The following is a 20,253-nucleotide window of genomic DNA, read 5'->3' on the forward strand; positions in this document are numbered from 1 at the left end:
AGCCCGTGATGAGATTTGAACCGCTGACCTGCAGATCTACAGTCAGCTTTAGTAGCCTGCAGTACTGCGCTCTACCTGCTGCGCCACCTCGGCTCACATGTACCCCTTCACAGTGCTTTACAGCCCTTTCTAAGCGGTTTACAGAGAGTCAGCATATTGCCCGCAACAATCTGGGTCCTCATTTTACCCACCTTGGAAGGATGGAAGACTGAGTCAATCTTGAGCCTGGTGAGATTCGATCTGCCAAACTGCTGGCAGCCGGTGATCAGCAGAAGTAGCTTGCAGTACTGCACTCTAACCCAGGGGTAGGGAACGTTGGCTCTTCTGTGACTTGTGGACTTCAACTCCCAGAATTCCTGAGCTAGCATGATTGGCTCAGGAATTCTGGGAGTTGAAGTCCACAAGTCATAGAAGAGCCAACGTTCCCTACCCCTGCTCTAACCACTGCACCACCGAGGCTCAATATGCTGACTCTGCAAAACCGCTTACAGAGGGCTGTAAAAGCACTATGAAACGATATACAGTAATACCTCGTCTTACGAACTTAATTGGCCTCCAGGATTCCCTATTGGGATTCCCCACCTCCTTTCCAGCCTCCAGATCGGCCGAAAACGACGACGCCGATTGTAAAATTGGCGCGACGCTGGGCGACGACGCCCGGCTGTAATCTTCTGAAACAGCCGGGCGCTTCTCGGCGGCCTCCGGAACCTGAACCCAAACTTCCGGGTTCGGTGTTCGGGAGAATGCCGAGAAGCCCCCCGGCTGTTTCAGAAGATGACAGCCGGCCGGCGGCACTTCTCTGCGGCCTCCCGAACCCGAAAAGTTCGAGTTCGGGTTCGGAAGAACGCCGAGAAGCCCTCCAGCTATTTTAGAAGGTGACAGCCTGGCGGCAGCGCCCAGCAGACCACCATTTTGCGATCTGCTGTCGGTTCGTAAGAAGAGGCAAAAAATTTCCGAACCCCAGGTTCGTATCACGAGGGGTTCGTATCACGAGGTACCACTGTATAAGTCTTAGTGTTATTGCTATCCTAAGTTTTCCCATCGTTTCCACGCAGGAATGTGGCAACTATCCGGGCTTCATCACCGTACTGCGATCCAGTGGTTACGATGCTGTGAACAAAGCCGACCAGTTAGACTACGAGAATTTTCGACACGTGGTGCACAAATGGCATTACAAGTTAACCAAGGTAATTTCAGAGATGGCGTTGAACCGGGCCCTGAAAACCGTGGCGAGGAATGCTTTGCGTCGGATGTTGATCGTTCTGTTTTTCTTTTGCCATTTTTCCTTTCTAGGCATCTGTACACTGTCTGGAAACCGGGGAATATACCCATATCAGAAATATCCTGATCGTGCTGACCAAAATTTTGCCGTGGTATCCAAAGGTGGTGAATCTGGGCCAGGCTTTAGAGAGAAGAGTCCGTAAGATTTACGAGGAAGAGAAAGAAAAGAGACCAGACCTATATGCGTTAGCAATGGGGTAACAAAACAATTCCCTTTCCGCGAAACAAAATTTAAACGGTCTTTGTCAAAACGACACTCCACACTGCGGAAGCACTATTTTGAGTTTGGGTTTTACTTGCTGCTGAAAAACAATCATTAACCATCATGCAGGGAACAGTGGTAGTGGGCGTTGGTGGGTTTTTTAAAAATTGTAAAATGGTTTGTATCCGTAGTGGGGTCCTACCAGTATGCGTAATTGCGCGCAGCTCTGGCGCGCAAGGTGTATTCGAATGAAACCTTGCTTCCTGCACCTGTGCAGGTAGCAAAATCTCACACTGTCAGATTAATGTGGATAAATCACAGCCCATGTGAGCTATGATGAATCAAATCTGGAGGCGATGGATAAAGTTACAAAAACGGCTTCAAAACGAAGTTACTTTTATTAATGAAAAACAATAAACAGCTATCCCTGGTCCCAGGCTCTTGCTGTACGTCTACATTGCTAGAGAGTTAGAGGAAAGATGGAGATTCTTCTTCTTCATCATCGAGAAGAAAGGAAGTGAAGCTGGCTATCTAGACTGGATTTTACGTCATAATGGACGGAACTAAATTAACATACACAGAGTTAACTATTTAATTACTGAATGTCTCTGAATGTCTCGGGCTCTCAATACACAACGTGACACGCACAGGGATGCACTTGTGCATATTTTAGTGAGGTTTTTTGCTTCTGTGCATGCTTCCACGCAAAAAAACTTGCCAAAACATGCACATCCCCATGCGAGATTTTGCTACCTGCACAGGTGTGGGAAGCAAAATTTGGCTCAAATATGGCTTGCACACCAGAGCAGCAGAGCTGCACATAATTAGGCGCACCAGTAGGAGCCCACTACTGGTTTACACGTACATAAGAAAACATCTTGGATTTTAACCAAGCCAAGAATGTTTTTCTCAGGGCCAAAACCTTTCAAACTTTATATCGTGTATCCTCTGGTTAAATAAAATTGACAGAGGAGAGAAATGGAAAAAAAAAAATATTGCAGCATTTAAAGCTTTTGACTGGCCAGCCCAGGGAGTTTATTGAGATCAGTAATAGAGCAGAATTGATGTTTTCTGAGAACAGCGTAAGAGGCAAATAAAAGAGCTGTTCTGATAAAACATCTTGTCAAAGTCAGCCCAAGGAGAGAGAAGGAAAAGCTGGAATGGATGGCTCCTTTGGAGCAGGAGTTGCTTTTGCTTCCTTCCTCACCTTCAGGTCACCTGGTTTGATTCGCCTCCTGAACCGAAATTCCCTTTCGTTCTCTCTGTGTTGGCCTGGTCAACACAGTCTACAGGTACTTTCGTTTTTTCCCAAATTTCGGCTGGTCAAGCGAGACCTTCGTTAAGGGACTTTTGCCCTTTTTTTAACGACCTTCCTTTCTTGCTGCCGCTCTTAAGTGAATCACTGCAGGGGATAAGTTAGCGACACACGGTTGTTAAGTGGTCTGACTTCCCCATTTGACCAGCCTTTGTTTCTTGGCCAGCCTTCTGGTACTTTGGAAAAGACGTTGACCAACACCACCCTTGACCAACACCAACCAAGTTCACCACCACCACCCTTCTTCTTTGTGGCAATCCCTCAAATATTGGAACACTGCTATTATGTCACCTCTAGTCCTTCTTTTCTCTTGCCTAACCCTACCCAAATCCTTCCACCATTCTTCGTATGTTTTCGTCTCCAGGCCTCCAATCATCTTAGTAGTAGTTGTTCCTCCTCTTCCATTCCCCCCCTCCCATTCCTTTCCAGCACTGATGTTTGTCCGACATTCACAAAAGGAAACATTATCTATTTAATGTATATATGCAGCCAACTCGCCCCTCTTGCCTTTCACATATTTTTAGACAACCGATCTCTCATTATTATTATTATTATTATTATTATTATTATTATTATTATTATTATTATTATTATTTAGATTTGTATGCCTCCCCTCTCCGCAGACTCGGGGCGGCTCACAGCATTGATAAAAACAATATATAATAGCAAATCTAATCTAATAATAACAATTTTACATTAAAAGCCTAAAACCCACATTATATATATATATAAAAGCATACATACAAACATACCATACACAAGACTTTCATACCCTGGGAAACAATTTAAGGCTAGCTGTATGTGTTGTGGCCCGTTCGTATGTCGTACAATTGGCAATAGAGCCAGAGGACTGACGAGACAGTGGAGGCGCAGTAGAGGCATCCTGTGTTCCTGGCCCCCTAGATGGACAGCAAAGAGGATGTGGTGTCAGAGGCTGAAGAGCAACCAAGGCCTTCTGCACCTCCTGAGATGAGTGACTCAGGAGAACAGGAGGAGCCTCTTCTTGATGCTAGGGTTTGCAGGGCCTCTAGAAGGCAAGAGTGGTTACTCAGGAAGAGGCTTCCTCGTGAGTAGCACTGCTGGCTACTGGGCCATACCCTCAGGTTATTTAAGGGTGAGACGAGTGACGTTTTGGCATAGAAAACAACACAGTTTGTTTCAGAAATCTTGTTGCAGCTCTTGTCTTTGGCTTGTGCTTTAAAAGAACCACATTCTTGGCTGCAGTATTTGGCTCTGGGCTTCCAGACGACCTCTGTAAGTCTACGATATGGAACTTTGCAAAAATCTCGTAATTACTGTTGTGTTTACCTATTCTTGGGACTCTGGACAGCTGATAAGACATTATAATCAGTGAGATGAAGCCTTGGCTAGATTTTACCTTCTTTTCAAAAAGACTCAAACTGCATAAGACTTTTGTAAATAGTAAATAGGATTTAATCCGGTGGTGTGCTTCTTATTTTGGGGAGCTTGACGCTGGGACAGAACAGTATGTTTCTGTTCAAATGTCAGCAGTTTAGATTATTCTTTTGGAAAGCTTAGCAAAAGATATTTTCTGGCAACCAAAGACGCTTAAGAGTCAAAGTCTCTTTAAGGGTTAAGGTCACCCCAGAGGCTTAAAAGAACCACACGCAATTCAGAGTTGGTACAAAGGCAGCATGGGTAGAACTGCGATGGATTCTCTTTAATAACGGTGGCAAGAATGGTCATAAAATAGAGCGAAATTCACTTAACCAATGACTCCCATTGGCCACAGAAACATCGGGATCACACACACACACAAACAAACAAACACACAAATGCTTGCACCAAACCAAGCATTAGTTAATTAAAGCTATGCCGTTAATGAAAATCCCTGATTTATTTTTTTCCTTCTGAGCCAGCAGCGTTTTCGTGTGTGTCTGTCTGTCTGTCTGTCTGTCTCTCTCTTTTGCTTTTCTACCTCTGTGTGTTTTGCCTCTGTTTAACCCTGTGTGCGGCTTTCAGCTACTCTGGCCAACTGAAAAGTAGAAAAATGGTTCCCGAGAACGATTTCCACCAGAAGGACCTCCCGAACCGGAACGCGTTGCCCACAATGGTTCAGAACGGGCCAGGGGGAGTCGGGCTGCCTCCGCTCACGATCAGCGCAGCTAAATTGGAAGAAAGCGCCGCAGAGGAGACAGGTGGGCGTTTCCTACCATCATTGCAAAACCCTTGTGTGTGTGTGTGTGTGTGTTTATATGTACTAACTGCGGGATGTGGGGATGTGTCGGTGCAGGCGATGCATTTGAATGTCTGAGAAGCAAATATACATCAATTGCCTCCTTTGCATATGGTTACCTCATTTGCATAAGCATGTAAATCTACTCCGAACGGGTAACCCTAGTCAACTGATTTGGACCTATAGTTCATTCGATAGTGTACGGTCACCCATCTCATTTAAGCGACTGAATGGAAACTCATCAGGAAGAGGGTTGGGAAGGTTTGCCTATTTGCCGATGACTCTAAAGTGTGCAATAGGGTTGATATTCCTGGAGGCGTCTGTAATATGGCAAATGATATAGCTTTACTAGATAAACGGTCAAAGCAATGGAAACTGCAGTTTAATGTTTGCAAATGTAAAATAATGCACTTGGGGAAAAGGAATCCTCAATCTGCGTATTGTATTGGCAGTCTGTGTTAGCAAAAACTTCAGAAGAGAAGGATTTAGGGGTAGTGATTTCTGACAGTCTCAAAATTGGTGAACAGTGCGGTCAGTCGGCAGGGAAAGCGAGTAGAATGCTTGGCTGCATAGCTAGAGGTATAACAAGCAGGAAGAGGCAGATTGTGATCACGCTGTATAAAGCGCTGGTGAGAACTGTATTCAGTGCTGGAGACCTCACCTGCAAAAAGATAAGGATAAAATTGAATGGGTCCAAAGAGGGGCTGCAAGAATGGTGGAAGGTCTTAAGCATAAAACATATCAGGAAAAACTTAACGAACTCAATCTGTATAATCTGGAGGACAGAATGGAAAGGGGGGACATGATTGAAACATTTAAATATGTTAAAGGTTAAATAAGGTTCAGGAGGGAAATGTTTTTAATAGGAAAGGGAACACAAGAATAAGGGGGCACAATCTGAGGTTAGTTGGGGGAAAAATCAGAAGCAACGTGAGAAAATATTATTTGACTGATAGAGTAGTAGATGCTTGGAACAAACTTCCAGCAGACATAGTTGGCAAATCCACAGTAACTGAATTCAAACATGCCTGGGATAAACATACATCCATCCTAAGTTAAAATACAGGAAATAGTATATGGGCAGACTAGATGGACCATGAGGTCTTTTTCTGCCGTCAATCTTCTATGTTTCTAAGAAACAACCAAGAATTAAAGGGGAAAAAATTCCTGATCATGAGAAAAAAATCAGTGGAACAGCTTGCTGGAGAATTCTGGGAGTTTGTTTGTTTTATTTGATTGATTGATTGGTTGATTGGTTGATTGATCGACTGGATTTATATACCACCCCACTCCGAGGACTCGGACTTGAAGTCCACAAGTCTTAAAGTTGCCAAGTATCAAATCCCTTCCAAAATGTTTACACTGTCACTTAATTGTCAATTGTAATTTTTTCCCCCTTCTTCTTTTTTTAAAAACCAGACAAGTTGAAGGAGAAGTCTCAGGGTGCGATTAAAGTGGTCAGCAAAGCCACCAACGCGATGCCCAAGGTGATTGCCAGCAATGGAAACACCAGGTGAGGATCCAGGTGCCTTGGTGTATATTTGGGATGCCAAACTATCCTGACGAGAGGAAGCGTTGGGTACAATAAGGCAGTGTTTCCCAACCTTGGCAACTTGAAGATATTTGGACTTCAACTCCCAGAATTCCCCATCCAGCGAACGCTGGCTGTGGAATTCTGGGAGTTGAAGTCCAAATATCTTCAAGTTGCCAAGGTTGGGAAACACTGCAATAAGGATAGAAACAGCCTTTTGGTTTTGGTTGCTGGGAAAGTCGCAAACTCCAGTCATGTGAAGTCACAACACTGCAACCATCGTAAATACATGCTGGGTTGCCTAGCACCCAGATTGGGACCCCTTGACTGAGGGGGGGGGGAGAAGCCATGACAGTCCTAAACCCAAGGGCCAGTCCTAAGTCGCTTTATCAAAGTGTATTAAATCATGCATGAGATAGAAAAGGTGGATGGAGAAAAATTATTTTCTCTATCCCACAATACAAGGACGAGGGGGCCCTCCCTAAAGCTCATAGGTCAGAAAGCGAGGACAAATCAAGGGAAATATTTCTTCACCCAGAGGGTCCTTGGTTTATGGAATTCACCTCCAGAAGAGGTCATGACAGCTGTCAACCTGGATCGCTTCAAGGCAGGATTAGACAGATTCATGGATGCCAAGTGTATCATAGGTGGTCATTGAAAGGGATGTCCATGTGCCACCTCTATGTTGGTTGAGGCAGGCAGGGTTCCCTTGAGTACCATTTGTTGGGGGTCAGGGGAAAGGGAGGGTCTTGCCTTCTCTTTCTGCTCAAGATCTCCAGGGACAATTGGTGGGCCACTGTGTGACACAGAATGCTGGACTCGATGGGCTTTGGCCCCATTCAGCTTGGCTCTTCTTATGTTCAGGGCTGTCGTCAGCTGCGGGCCGCTCTATAAAGTGGTAGTAAAATTGAGGATGTTTGCCTAGCTGTGTGTGACTTGTGGGTGCGCACATACCCCTGTACGAGATTTGACTGATGCATGCGCAGGAAAAATCTTGCGTGAGACATTCACCCGCGTGAAATTTTGGCATTTTTCGCTGGGGGGGGTTTTGCTTCCACGCATGCGCAGAAGCAAAGAAATCGGCAAAACCCACCCAAATCTCACTCGTGTGAGCATCCTCACGCAAGACTTGGCTTCTGCACATGGCCAGGAAAAATCTCACGTGATGGCGCTCGCCCACACGAGATTTCAGCGTTTTCCCACCGATTTTATGCTTCTGCGCATGCGCAGAAGCAAAGAAATTGGCAAAAATTGCCAAAACCTCATGCAAAATTTGGCTTCTGTGCAGCCGGCAACCCTCCGCTGGCCATCATAATTTGAAAAAATTGCTAAACCAATGGGCGTAGGTCAAGGACTAAGTTGTATGGCTATTACCAGGGAGGTCGAGGAGGGGGAGATTGGCATTTAAACTGTTCCAATGCTAACGTTACCCTCGTCTTCGGTTGCAGCAAACTTATCAAAGAAAAAGAGGAGAAAGAGAAATGCGTGAAAGAGAAAGAGAAGGAGAAGAAAGAGAAGGTCCCAGCTGGCACTCCCGAAGCTAAACTCCTCGGGAAAGATGGGAAGGACAAGCCAAAGGAAGAGCGGGCGAACAAAGAAGAGAAGGCGAGAGAAGTGAAGGAGAAGACGCCGAAGGCCGACAAAGAGAAGGAGAAGACCAAGAGAGAGGAAAAGCCACCCAAAGAGGAAAAATCCAAGATTGTTGTGACCAACGCCGAGTCCAAGTCAATGGCGGAAAAGGAGAGAGAGAAGGAGCCTTCAAGAGAGAGAGAAGTCGTCAAGGAGATGAAATCCAAGGAAGTCATTAGAGGAGGAGGTGGAGGAGGAGGAGGAGGAGAGAAGATCCCACCTGCTGGGTCCTTGAAGTCACCTGTTCCCCGGTCAGAAACTTCAGATTCCGAAAGGGGTAGGTTGATATTAATTTCTTTTGTTTGGGTCAGCGTTTAACTTTCATAGGGAAAGCACACGCCACTGATCACAGATTCCTTACCCACCCCTGCAGCAGCGAGTGGAAAGTCCAAAAAAACCCAGCTGGTTTTCATGCCTAAAAACGGAACTAGAACTCACCATCTCCTAGTGAGTGGCCGAAAAGTCACCAAGCTGACTTTCACGCCTAAGGCAGGACTAGAACTCACTGTCTCCTGGTGATCGGCCCAAAGTCACCCAGCCGGCTTTTACGCCTAAGGCAGGACTAGAACTCACCGACTCCTGGTGATCGGTCCAAAGTCACCCAGCCAGCTTTCTTACCTAAGGCAGGACTAGAACTCACCGACTCCTGGTGATCGGCCCAAAGTCACCCAGCCAGCTTTCACGCCTAAGGCAGGACTAGAATCACTGTCTCCTGGTGATCGGCCCAAAGTCACCCAGCCAGCTTTCTTACCTAAGGCAGGACTAGAACTCACCAACTCCTGGTGATCGGCCCAAAGTCACCCAGCCAGCTTTCACGCCTAAGGCAGGACTTGAACTCACTGACTCCTGGTGATCGGCCCAAAGTCACCCAGCCAGCTTTCACGCCTAAGGCAGGACTAGAACTCACCGACTCCTGGTGATCGGCCCAAAGTCACCCAGCCAGCTTTCTTGCCTAAGGCAGGACTAGAACTCACCGACTCCTGGTGATCAGCCCAAAGTCACCCAGCCGGCTTTCACGCCTAAGGCAGGGCTAAAACTCACCGACTCCTGGTGATCTGCCCAAAGTCACCCAGCCAGCTTTCACGCCTAAGGCAGGACTAGAACTCACCGACTCCTGGTGATCGGTCCAAAGTCACCCAGCCAGCTTTCTTACCTAAGGCAGGACTAGAACTCACCGACTCCTGGTGATCGGCCCAAAGTCACCCAGCCAGCTTTCACGCCTAAGGCAGGACTAGAACTCACCGACTCCTGGTGATCGGCCCAAAGTCACCCAGCCAGCTTTCTTGCCTAAGGCAGGACTAGAACTCACCGACTCCTGGTGATCAGCCCAAAGTCACCCAGCCGGCTTTCACGCCTAAGGCAGGGCTAAAACTCACCGACTCCTGGTGATCTGCCCAAAGTCACCCAGCCAGCTTTCACGCCTAAGGCAGGACTAGAACTCACCGTCTCCTGGTATCTAGCCTGCTTCTTTAATTACTAGAGCAAACTGGCTGTCAATCCATCTCGATCTTCAATCCCATTTTGATTCGATTGGATTGGATTGGATTGGATTTGTATGCCGCCCCTCTCCGTAGACTCGGGGCAGCTAACAACAGTAGTAAACAGCATATAACAATCCAATATTAAAACAATTTAAAAAATCCTTATTATAAAACCAAACATACATTACAGACATACCATGCATAAAATTATAAAGGCCTAGGGGGAAAGAGTATCTCAGTTCCCCCATGCCTGGCGGCAGAGGTGGGTTTTAAGAAGCTTACGAAAGGCAAGGAGGGTGGGAGCAATTCTAATCTCTGGGGGGAGTTGGTTCCAGAGGGTCGGGGCCGCCACAGAGAAGGCTCTTCCCCTGGGTCCCGCCAAGCGACATTGTTTAGTTGACGGGACACGGAGAAGACCCACTCTTTGGGACCTAACTGGTCGCTGGGATTCGTGCAGCAGAAGGCGGTCCCTGAGATAATCTGGTCCGGTGCCATGAAGGGCTTTATAGGTCATAACCAACACTTTGAATTGTGACCGGAAACTGATCGGCAACCAGTGCAGACTGCGGAGTGTCGGTGTGACATGGGCATACCTGGGGAATCCCATGATTGCTCTCGCAGTTGCATTCTGCACGATCTGAAGTTTCCGAACACTCTTCAAACGTAGCCCCATGTAGAGAGCATTACAGTAGTCGAGCCTCGAGGTGATGAGCTTTACCCCCTTTTCTTTTCGGAGGGCGGCCTCGGCTAGTGAGCCGATCAACAACTTTTAAGCCCGCCGTTGATGCGGCAAAGAAATTTGTCCTGCCGCCTTTTGTAGACTCTCCGACACGGAGACCCTACTCTCACGGACTGCTTCTCTCCTTGCCTTCCAGAGCAAAAGCGTCGCAAAATAGATACCCATTCTTCTCCGTCACATTCCTCAAGTGTAAAGGTTAGTATGGCCTGAGGAAGGTCTCGCCCATTTTCTAGGCTGTCATCTAACACGGAATGCCTGTCTCGACTTCCTTCCTTCAAGTCTGGTGCCACGTTTGAAGCCTTTGGAGGTTATATATATTTTTAAATATATATATATATATATATGTGTGTGTATATATATCTCCCCGGTGCATTTAAAAAACCAAAATGCATTCCTTTCGATGGATCGGTGGACTATTTTTTTTCCTCTTTGCCAATAAAATTGAAACCTCTTTTTATTATTATTATTAGAGGAAAAAAAAACACGAAAAAGGAAGAAACGAAAGCTTCAAGGACCTAGCTCTCAAAGCCTTGTAAATAGAGTATGGAAATATCAAGATTATTATTTTTTCATTGTTGGTTTTTTTTTTCTAAAGTGCAAAAACCAAGCCAGAAGTGCCTCGTCATTTTTAAACAGCCAGATTTATATATATATGTATATACACCTATGTATATATACATATAGATAGATAGATTTTTTTGGAATGCAGTGGTAGCTACAAGCAAACGAATCTCTCGCAGCACGCCGAGCGGAGCGTGTCGTGTCGTTTTTCGTTCTTGTTTTTCCTGCCTTGATCGGGAAGAATCGTAAACGTTGAAGAATTCGCCATCAGGAAGACCAGAGGCGTCTTGCTTATACCTTCGTCGGGCTACCTGTGAACGTCTTCCAGCTGAGCCAAGAGAAACCTTTGAAAAGTGCTGGTTTTAAAAAAAAAAAATAGTAATAATAATAATAATAATAAGTCGCCTTGATGACCAGTTCTCCTGTAGTTGTGTCTATTCGGACCTCCTTGTGAGGTTTGTGGGTTTTCCACTGAGGTACCACCCTGTTGAGAGCCGTGCGCTCTGCGTTAAACCAGATGTGGCAGCCCAACCTTCCATTCAAGAAGCTGGAGAAATAAAATAAATTCCCCGGCAACCGAGCACAGCACAAACCTCTTTAAAACACAAAAAAACCCACAACCCTTTCCTGGGCTGCAACCATCTTGAAGACTCAGGGTAGCAAATTCCTCGCTCCGTTGTTTATTTCCTTTTTAATTTTCCAAAATAAACCACCCATCCTCATGGATTCTTTGAGTTTGCAGTACGTTGAAGCATTGCAACTGTAAGTTTAACCGATCACTTCGTCCGCGCACAGGGCCGCGTGGGGATGTCGCTCTTGACTTGCCGATGTTTAAAGAAATGTTTTTATTATTATTTTACTTATTTATTTAGCTTGGATTTTTAATTTTTATTATTTAAAAAGGCTCTTTTTAGAAGTTGGCTTGTAACGGAGAATAGGATAGAACAGGGCCTTTGCAAGCCTAGATCAAGCCTTGATTCTGGACTGGGGCACCTTGTATTTTGGGGAGATAGTTGTAATGATAACCAGCTGATGTCAGAGTTTTTAACGTTTGCTTTCAAGAGAGTAAGAACCGTGCAGGGGAATAAGACCACCTTAATGAACCCCAAATTGCAATTTCTTCCCAATCGTTAGATAGGAGTGGTGCGGTGGCCTAGAGGTGGGGCTCTGGTCTCACAATCAGGAGGCTGAGAGTTCTATCCTAAGTAGAGGCAGATATTTGTCTCTCTGGGCACACTGAGAATATATCTGCTGGGCAAAACTCTGTATTGGCGACAGGAAGAGAATCCGGCCATTAAACACTCAACTAGCTCCATTGCGTTCAGTTCTGGAGACCTCACCTACAAAATGATATGGATCAAATTGAACGGGTCCAAAGACGGGCTACAAAAATGGTGGAAGGTCTTAAGCATAAAACGTATCAGAAAAGACTTCATGAACTCAATCTGTATAGTCTGGAAGACAGAAGGAAAAGGGGGGACATGATCGTAACATTTAAATATGTCAAAGGGTTAAATAAGGTTCAGGAGGGAAGTGTTTTTAATAGGAAAGTGAACACAAGAACAAGGGGACACAATCTGAAGTTAGTTGGGGGAAAGATCAGAAGCAACGGGAGAAAATATTATTTGACTGAAAGAGTAGTAGATCCTTGGAACAAACCTCCAGCAGATGTGGTTGGTAAATCCCCAGGAACTGAATTTAAACATGCCTGGGATAAACATAGATCCATCCTAAGATAAAATACAGGAAGATAAAATACAGGAAATAGTATAAAGGCAGACTAGATGGACCATGAGGTCTTTTTCTGCCGTCAATCTTCTTCTATTCAGTTGCACAGACACTGCCCCGCAAGGAATTGTAGGGTTGTTAAACGAAAATGATGTTGGTTGGGCTAGAACCTAGATAGTTTTGGTAGACAATAGATGGGGAGGGGAGGGAAATGTCACATTTAAAAAAAAAAAAAACACCATAAAACGCACATAATGCTCGGGAGCTGATTTGATTAATGTGTAATTAGCCTAGGTGTGTGCATACAATTGTCTTAAGAAAGTATTAATGCTGTTTTTAATTCCCAGAGGGGGAAGCTGTTTTTTTTTGTTTGTTTGTTTGTTGTTTTGAGGTTCTGCCCCGATTGTCCCAGGCTCCAGTGGTGTCTGAGAACCCTCTGAGCTCACGTGTCGTCTCCGTTCATTTCCTACAGGACAACCTCAGCGAACTCAAGGATTCCACAGTTAAGGTTTGAGACTTTCTTTCCTTCTCCTTCCCACTTCGCCTTCCGGGTTTTAACAATTGCTCCTGCAGCAATGTCAAAGTCCTTCAAAGCTTTGGCAAAGCGTGGCTGGGCCAGGTTGTGAGTGGCATACGGTTTGTGCCAGGCAGTTTTGTACCAGGCACTGTATTTTTCAGAGTATGAGACAGCCTTTTTATCCCCCCAAAAGAGGGTGAAAACCTGGGTGCATCTTTTTTTTTTTATTAATTTTTAACAAATTTATATTACACACAACATAAAACAGTGCATAGTGAAATGTGCTCCCCACCCAGACACACACACATTCCCCACCACCAATTCGGGGGTGTTCTTGTATAGTCCACTTGACCCAAGAGCAATATATCTGTTTACATATTATAGAGTGATTCCAGTTTATTTCTTGTAGCTTGGTCTCGGATTCTGCTCGTCATATATCGTCTTACCTTGTCCCACCGTCCCATCAGTTGCCCCAACTCAGTTTCATTTTCCGAATTTATCCTTTTATCCATAATTTTAAATTGAATATGGTCCACCATGTACCTATACCAGTTTTGCATTGTCCATTTTGTCGCATCCTTCCAACCAAAGACTATTACTGCCTGAGCGCTTTCGATTGCTGCTTTTTTTATTTCTCTAAATTCTCCCATCGCATTGCTTTTTACTAGTACTGCCATTTCCTTAGTGATTGTCCATTGTATATTTAGCATTCTATTGATATCCTCTTTCACGTTTTGCCAAAATTCCTGCACTATCGGGCATTCCCAGAACATATGCATAAACACTCCTTTGTCTTGACACCCATGCCAACAATTCCCCCTGACATTCTGCTGAAAGTGTGCGAGTTGAGCGGGAGTAAAATACCACTTATGTAGTATTTTCCTTCTCATTTCCCTGATTCTTGTATTTTTAATTTTCCTTATATTTTCTACTATATTTTCCATCTCTTGTACTTCTACTTGTATCTCATTTTGCCACCATTTAGTCAATCTATAAAGTGGTAATGTAGCCTCACCCAGCCACCCCCACCCTTTGGCCTCTGCCTCCCAGCAATTCGCCTCCTTGCAGCAAACAGAACAGAGCCCGTTAAGCCCAGCAACTCATTATCAGCTTCCCCGACCTTCAGCTGATTTGCCAAGGGATAAACTGAAAGTGAAACTAAAGCTACAAGGAAGCAAATTGCTGGGAGGCAGAGGCAGAATTTATTTTCTTGTGCTAATTAATTGCTGAAAACTGGTAAGTCGATAACTAAATGTCTGTAGAATGTTCCAGTTATTAGACTTATCTTTTAAAAGGCTGCTTTATTATTGTTCTCGACAACTTCAGAAAAGGAAGATGCTTTTTAAAATAAATGCTGGATCCGAAGAGGCCCAATGCTTTTAAATAGCATGACTATACTTCTAGAAAGCCACGTCAATTTTAACAGCCTCTGTACAAAGTGTAGTCTGAAATATAGCAGTGTCCTGTTTAGTATTAGGATAAAGCAGCTCCTTGGTTAGTTTCTGTTCTGTCGGGCTCTCTGGTAGACTCTTCCCAAAAATGCCCAGATACAATTTCAGACACACACACGTTTGAAAATTCAAAACAATGTTCTTTATAATGAAAATTCACTTAAACCAAGCCCTCTTTTGGTATAGCAAAGAGCACTCGTCTCCAAACAAACTAGTAATTTGTACAAGTCCCTTATCAGTTCTGGGATACTTAGCTTGCAGCTTGGAGGCAATTCACAGTCCTTCTTTTTCACAAAGTGAAACACACTTTGCTCTGGTTTAGTTTCAAAGCGGGGAAAAATCAGCACACAAAAGGTCCAAGTCAGCAAAGCAGGCACGAAACACAACGATCAGATAATCCTCCACAATGGCCAAACCCACAGGCTGCTATTTATAGCAGCCTCACTAATTACCACAGCTCCACCCAACCACAGGTGGCCTCATTTTCTTTGATAATAATCTCTCAGTTGTTGCTGCCTATGCATCGCTCTCCGCATGCGTGGCTGTATCATTAACTCTTGTTCTGAATCCAAGGAGGAGCTAGATAATTGATCTCCTTCTGAGCTGTCTGCCACACTCTCCTCCTCCGTGTCACTCATGTCTTCTTGGTCAGAGGAGCCTTCATCAGCAGATTCCACCGGGAGCAAAACAGGCCTGCAGCATGTGGATGTCTCCCCCATATCCACAGTCCTTGGGGCAGGAGCTGGGCCAGAGCTAACCACAACAGTTTCCATCCATTGTTTCTTGACCTTTACTTTAGGTACTTTGGAGAATAGCTTCACTCCTTCTTCTTCCTGGCCGCTCTCAAATATTGGAACACTGCTAACGTGCCACCCCTAGTCCTTCTTTTATTTAGACTAGACATACCCAAGAAGAACATCTGCCACCTACAACGGCCTTTTTGTCCTTAGTGGCAGCATCCCACGGCATGTAGGTGGAATGGGCTAATAGAAGGCACAGTCTACTGCAGTGTTTCTCCACCATAGGCATTTTAAGATATGTGTGCTCTGCCCCAGCTACGGACCAGAAAGAACATAGCATGCACACAGTTTGTTCAAACCTATGTTCACTCAATTAATGGCTATTAATAAACTTGCTTAGTAGTTGACACGCACAAACACAATTTAAAGCAGCCTTTTCTTGAAAAACCAGCTGTTAATTAAATGCCATTAACAGCTAGATGATGTCCATAAAATTGTAAATTAAGTCTAAGCAATTAGCTTACAAGGGTTGGCAAAATGCCTAGAAGTAGTCCGCAGGAAGAAAGCCAAAACAGATAAGCGGAGCAGATGTTTTCAAAACACAAAGGCACTTGAATGAACAAACATCACTTCCTGTAGAGTTTTTGCTGTCGTTGTCATCCTTTAAGTAGGATAGGGGAGGTTGCCTCAAGCCTTACTCCCGAGGAGACCTCTTGAGGAACCATTCCTGCCTTTTGGCAGCTCCCTTCCTCTTCTTCCTCATCACTGACGTGAGGTGCTGGAGGTTCCGAAGGTCCTTGGTTGAACCTCTGCCTCTGGCACTGAGTCCTCACCAGCCTCCTCATTGTCCAACTCGGGTGGCAGATCCACAGGCCACTGGCGCCTCACCACATTGGTCTCTTCTCAGGAGAGATCCTGAGATCTGTTGTGGCGGCCCACAACAATGTGAACTTCAATTCCCAGAATTTTCCAGCCAGCAAGACCCAGGAGCATAATGATTCCATGTGTCTGACTTCTTGCAGTGTGACATGGGACCCATTTTTTTTCCATGTTTAGGATATTACAAAGGAAGGAATGGAGTGCTTAGCTTCATGTTTCCATTCCTAACCCTCACCTCTCCTACAACGTCAAAACAATAGGCCCCAATGGGTCAGCCGCTTCCAGTTGCTTCCAAGCACGTGGTGTTGTGTGACCTTCCAGAATCTGTCCTCTCAGAATCTACCTTCGGTGATCGAGAGGAATTGTTGGCCCTTCAAATCTCAGCAGCTGTTTGTGTAATTATGGCCAAATGCAGGATGGATGATTTCATTAGGAAGAAACTCAAGTACTTGTTTTCATTGACGGATTTATCTAAGCAGAGGTGGGATTTAGCTGGTTCAGACCAGTTCACGCAAATTGGTAGTGGCGTCCTGCAGGTGTGCCTGCCCATCTGCCCAGGTGCAATTCCATCCTATATCGCTGTTTATTTGCCACCACAGGTGTGCGCGAATGTAGCATGCGAGCGAATTGCCATGGGGTGGGGAGTTTTTGTACACAAGGCACGTGCTCACATTTTTGATTCCTGTTAAATTATCTGAAACCCACCTCTGTATCTAAAGTTACATTGCCTTCCCACTCAATTTTAAAAAAACAAAACAAGCCAGAAGGACAAAACTGTCTTTTTTGAATAAAGTAAAAGTATCTAAAAGTCTTCTGCCAAAAATTAGCAGGGAGGGTTCTATCAGCTGGCAAGAATTCCAGAAAAAGAGATAACACAAATAATAATTACCCAGCTGGAATTAACCAAAGGCTGAGCTGCACAGGAATAATCTTAAAGTTTAGAGTTCTTCTTCAAGCCAAAAATGTTCTTTCAAGCGCAAGACAATGATCACAAAATTAGAAGCCAAAATAATCCCGTTGTTCTCTGCTCTTAAATACTCGGAGGGGGTGACCCAATAGCCCCCAGCACTGCTCCGGAGTGACTCTCTTCTTAGCCAACCATTCGTGTCTTCTAAATGCCCTTTGAACCCTGGCATAAAGAAGAGGCTCCTCTTCCCCTGATTCACTCATCCCAGGAAGTTCAGAAGGCCCTGGTTGTTCTGCCCTTGACCCCTCATCTATTTCACTGTCCATCTCAGGTGGCAGGAGCACAGGAAACCTGTGCCATGCCTCTGCAGCCTCTGCGTCCTCAGAGTCCATGATTATTTGTGCAGGACACGAGCGAACCAAAGCATGCTGCCTGTTTAAACAACTCACTGCCAATAGTTGGAACATTTGACTGCCTCTTTTCCTCCGTGTCTTTCTCTTATTACTTAGGAAATTTAAAGTGCCTTCAATGCAACCTCAGTGCTCTTTTCAGAGGGGATTTTATTGTCATGGTTAAAAAAAAAAATTAGGAGTTTCTCGGTTGCGTCTTGTTATCCTTCCCTATATTTCCAGGGACAATCTACCCCCGAGAGAGAGAGAGAGAGAAAGAAACAGACCAGCGTTTTGGTGCAAGATGGAGCGAATTGCCTTTGGAAGCGATGTAGTAATTTTTGATCTTGCTTTGACTTGACAGCACTACGTTAACCACTCCGCTCCGGCATTGTCCAAAAGTAAGGAGAGAGAAGTAGACAAGAAAGATTTGGACAAATCAAGGGAAAGATCCCGAGAGAGAGAAAAGAAAGATGAAAAAGAAAGGAAAGAACGAAAAAGGGTTGGTGATTTCTGTACACTCATGATGCTGATTACTAATATACTCTCCAGCCTTTAAATTAAAAAAAATTTCTTGGAGGAACTGTGTAGAACGGAGAAGGAATTCATATACAGTGGTGCCTCGTGATACGAACATCTCGAGATACGAACCCGGGGTTCGGAAATTTTTTGCCTCTTGTTACGAACTTTTTCCGGCTTATGAATCCACCGCAGATCGCAAAATGGCGCTCCGCTGGGCGGCGGCGCCCGGCTGTCACCTTTTAAAACAGCCGGGGGGCTTCTTGGCGTTCTCCCGAACCCGAACTTTTCAGGTTCGGGAGGCCGCCGAGAAGCGCCGCCGCCAGCTGTCACCTTCTGAAACAGCCAGGGGGCTTCTCGGCGTTCTCCTGAACGCCGAACCCGGAAGTTCGGCAAAAGTTCGGGTTCGGGTTCCGGAGGCCGCCGAGAAGTGCCCGGCTGTTTCAGAAGGTTACAGCCAGGCGGCGGCCGGCGGAGCGCTGTTTTTGCGATCAGCAGCGGCGTTTTTGGCCGATCTGGAGGCTGAAACAGAGGTGGGGAATCCCAATAGCGAATTCCACGGGCGGAGCTTTGACGTCACTAAGACGTCCTTCCTGGTCAGCCGAAACATGGCCTCCAGGAAGGACGTCTTCGTGATGTCAAAGCTCCGCCCATGAACAGTACAGCATTCATAATGTTGCAAATGCAGGGGCAAACTCTAGGGAGCTTTTGGCAGTAGGCAAAGAATGTGCTTTGAGGTGCCAGCAAACACACTCTTGTTACAGTTTGCTATAAGCTAGAATTTCCCCAGGCCTACCCAGAATTCCGTGTTTGCAACATTATGTTAACAGCATAATATGAACTGAGCATTCATGTGTGGCTTTGTGTCACATCTGGGCTTGCCCAACCATGTGGCCTTTGACCTACACAAGGAATACTACAGAACTGTCCAGAACAGGTGCATCAATAATAATAATAATTATTATTATTATTATTATTATTATTATTATTATTATTATTATTATTATTATTTATTAGATTTGTATGCTGCCCCTCTCCAAAGACTCGGGGCGGCTCACAACAATAATAAACAGTATACAGTAAACAAATCTAATATTTAAAAAAGAGATATCTAAAAACCCATTATATAAAACCATACAACACAAGCATAAGATCAAAAGCAACATGAGAAAATATTATTTTACTAAAAGAGTAGTAGATCCTTGGAACAAACTTCCAGCAGACATGGTAGATAAATCCACAGTAACTGAATTTAAACATGTCTGGGATAAACATATATCCATCCTAAGATAAAATACAGAAAATAGTATAAGGGCAGACTAGATGGACCATGAGGTCTTTTTCTGCCGTCAGACTTCTATGTTTCTATATTTCTATACCATACATAAAACTATATAAGCCTGGGGAAAATGTTTCAATTCCCCCATGCCTGGCGGTATAGGTGGGTCTTGAGCAATTTACGAAAGACAAGGAGGGTGGGGGCAGTTCTAATCTCTGGGGGGAGTTGATTCCATCAAATTTGATTTCATTGAGGGCCGCATCAGGGTTTGTTTGACCTCGAGGGGGCCGGGGTGAGGTGTGTCTGTGGCCATGGTGGGCGTGGCCAGCTTGACGTCACTCATGTCGGGAGCACCCATGGTGACCCAGGCGGGGCTGGGGGATGCAATGACCTCCTGCCACCCTCTGCCAGAGAAAACACAGCTCGGGAGGCACATGTGCCCCCCCACAAGACCCTGTTTTCAGCCATGATAGCCTCCTACAGCCCTCTACTAGCAAAAACGGAGCTCCGATTTCATTGGGAGAAGCACCACGGGCCTTTCCTTGGCTGTTTCCGGGGTGACCCTGTTCTGTCCCAGCAACGAGATAGGTCCACACAAACACGGATTTTACAAGATTTAAACATGTAATTCTAATATTTCATAAAGCAGAGGTTTTAAAATGCAGCGCCCAGGCAAGGAATGTCTTTTCTGTGCCAGGTAGTTACAGTCCGAGAACAGATATCTTTTGATCACACACAGCTCTCATTTTCACCAACTCACTTTAGAGTTGGCAGGAAACCCGGAGATGAGAATTTCCTTTTTCTCAATTGGTAATACATCATAATAAACAAAGTAGTCCAACATCCGGATCCGATTGAGCCATCATTCACATTAGAAAGCTGACGTCCGCACTCGCTCGTCAGAAGAC

At 45.1% G+C, this 20,253-nt stretch overlaps 1 protein-coding gene across 5 annotated transcripts in view; it reads left to right on the forward strand.

Annotated features, from left to right (window-relative positions):
• THOC2 (THO complex subunit 2) overlaps positions 1–20,253 on the forward strand; it is an 83,168-nt gene that overhangs the window by 56,904 nt on the left and 6,011 nt on the right. For 4 of the 5 annotated variants that reach the window (XM_070759883.1, XM_070759884.1, XM_070759885.1 and 1 more), the window contains 8 exons: positions 1,056–1,187; positions 1,294–1,478; positions 4,782–4,957; positions 6,415–6,508; positions 7,975–8,432; positions 10,512–10,570; positions 13,137–13,172; positions 17,912–18,049. In XM_070759883.1, coding sequence (XP_070615984.1) covers positions 1,056–1,187; positions 1,294–1,478; positions 4,782–4,957; positions 6,415–6,508; positions 7,975–8,432; positions 10,512–10,570; positions 13,137–13,172; positions 17,912–18,049 — 1,278 coding nt within the window. Of the gene's footprint in view, positions 1–1,055; positions 1,188–1,293; positions 1,479–4,781; positions 4,958–6,414; positions 6,509–7,974; positions 8,433–10,511; positions 11,699–13,136; positions 13,173–17,911; positions 18,050–20,253 lie in introns of those variants that run through there. The other variant, XR_011559768.1, reaches the window with a different exon arrangement.

The sequence above is a fragment of the Erythrolamprus reginae genome, chromosome 8 (genome assembly GCF_031021105.1).
Source record: "Erythrolamprus reginae isolate rEryReg1 chromosome 8, rEryReg1.hap1, whole genome shotgun sequence".
Classification (NCBI taxonomy): domain Eukaryota; kingdom Metazoa; phylum Chordata; class Lepidosauria; order Squamata; family Dipsadidae; genus Erythrolamprus; species Erythrolamprus reginae.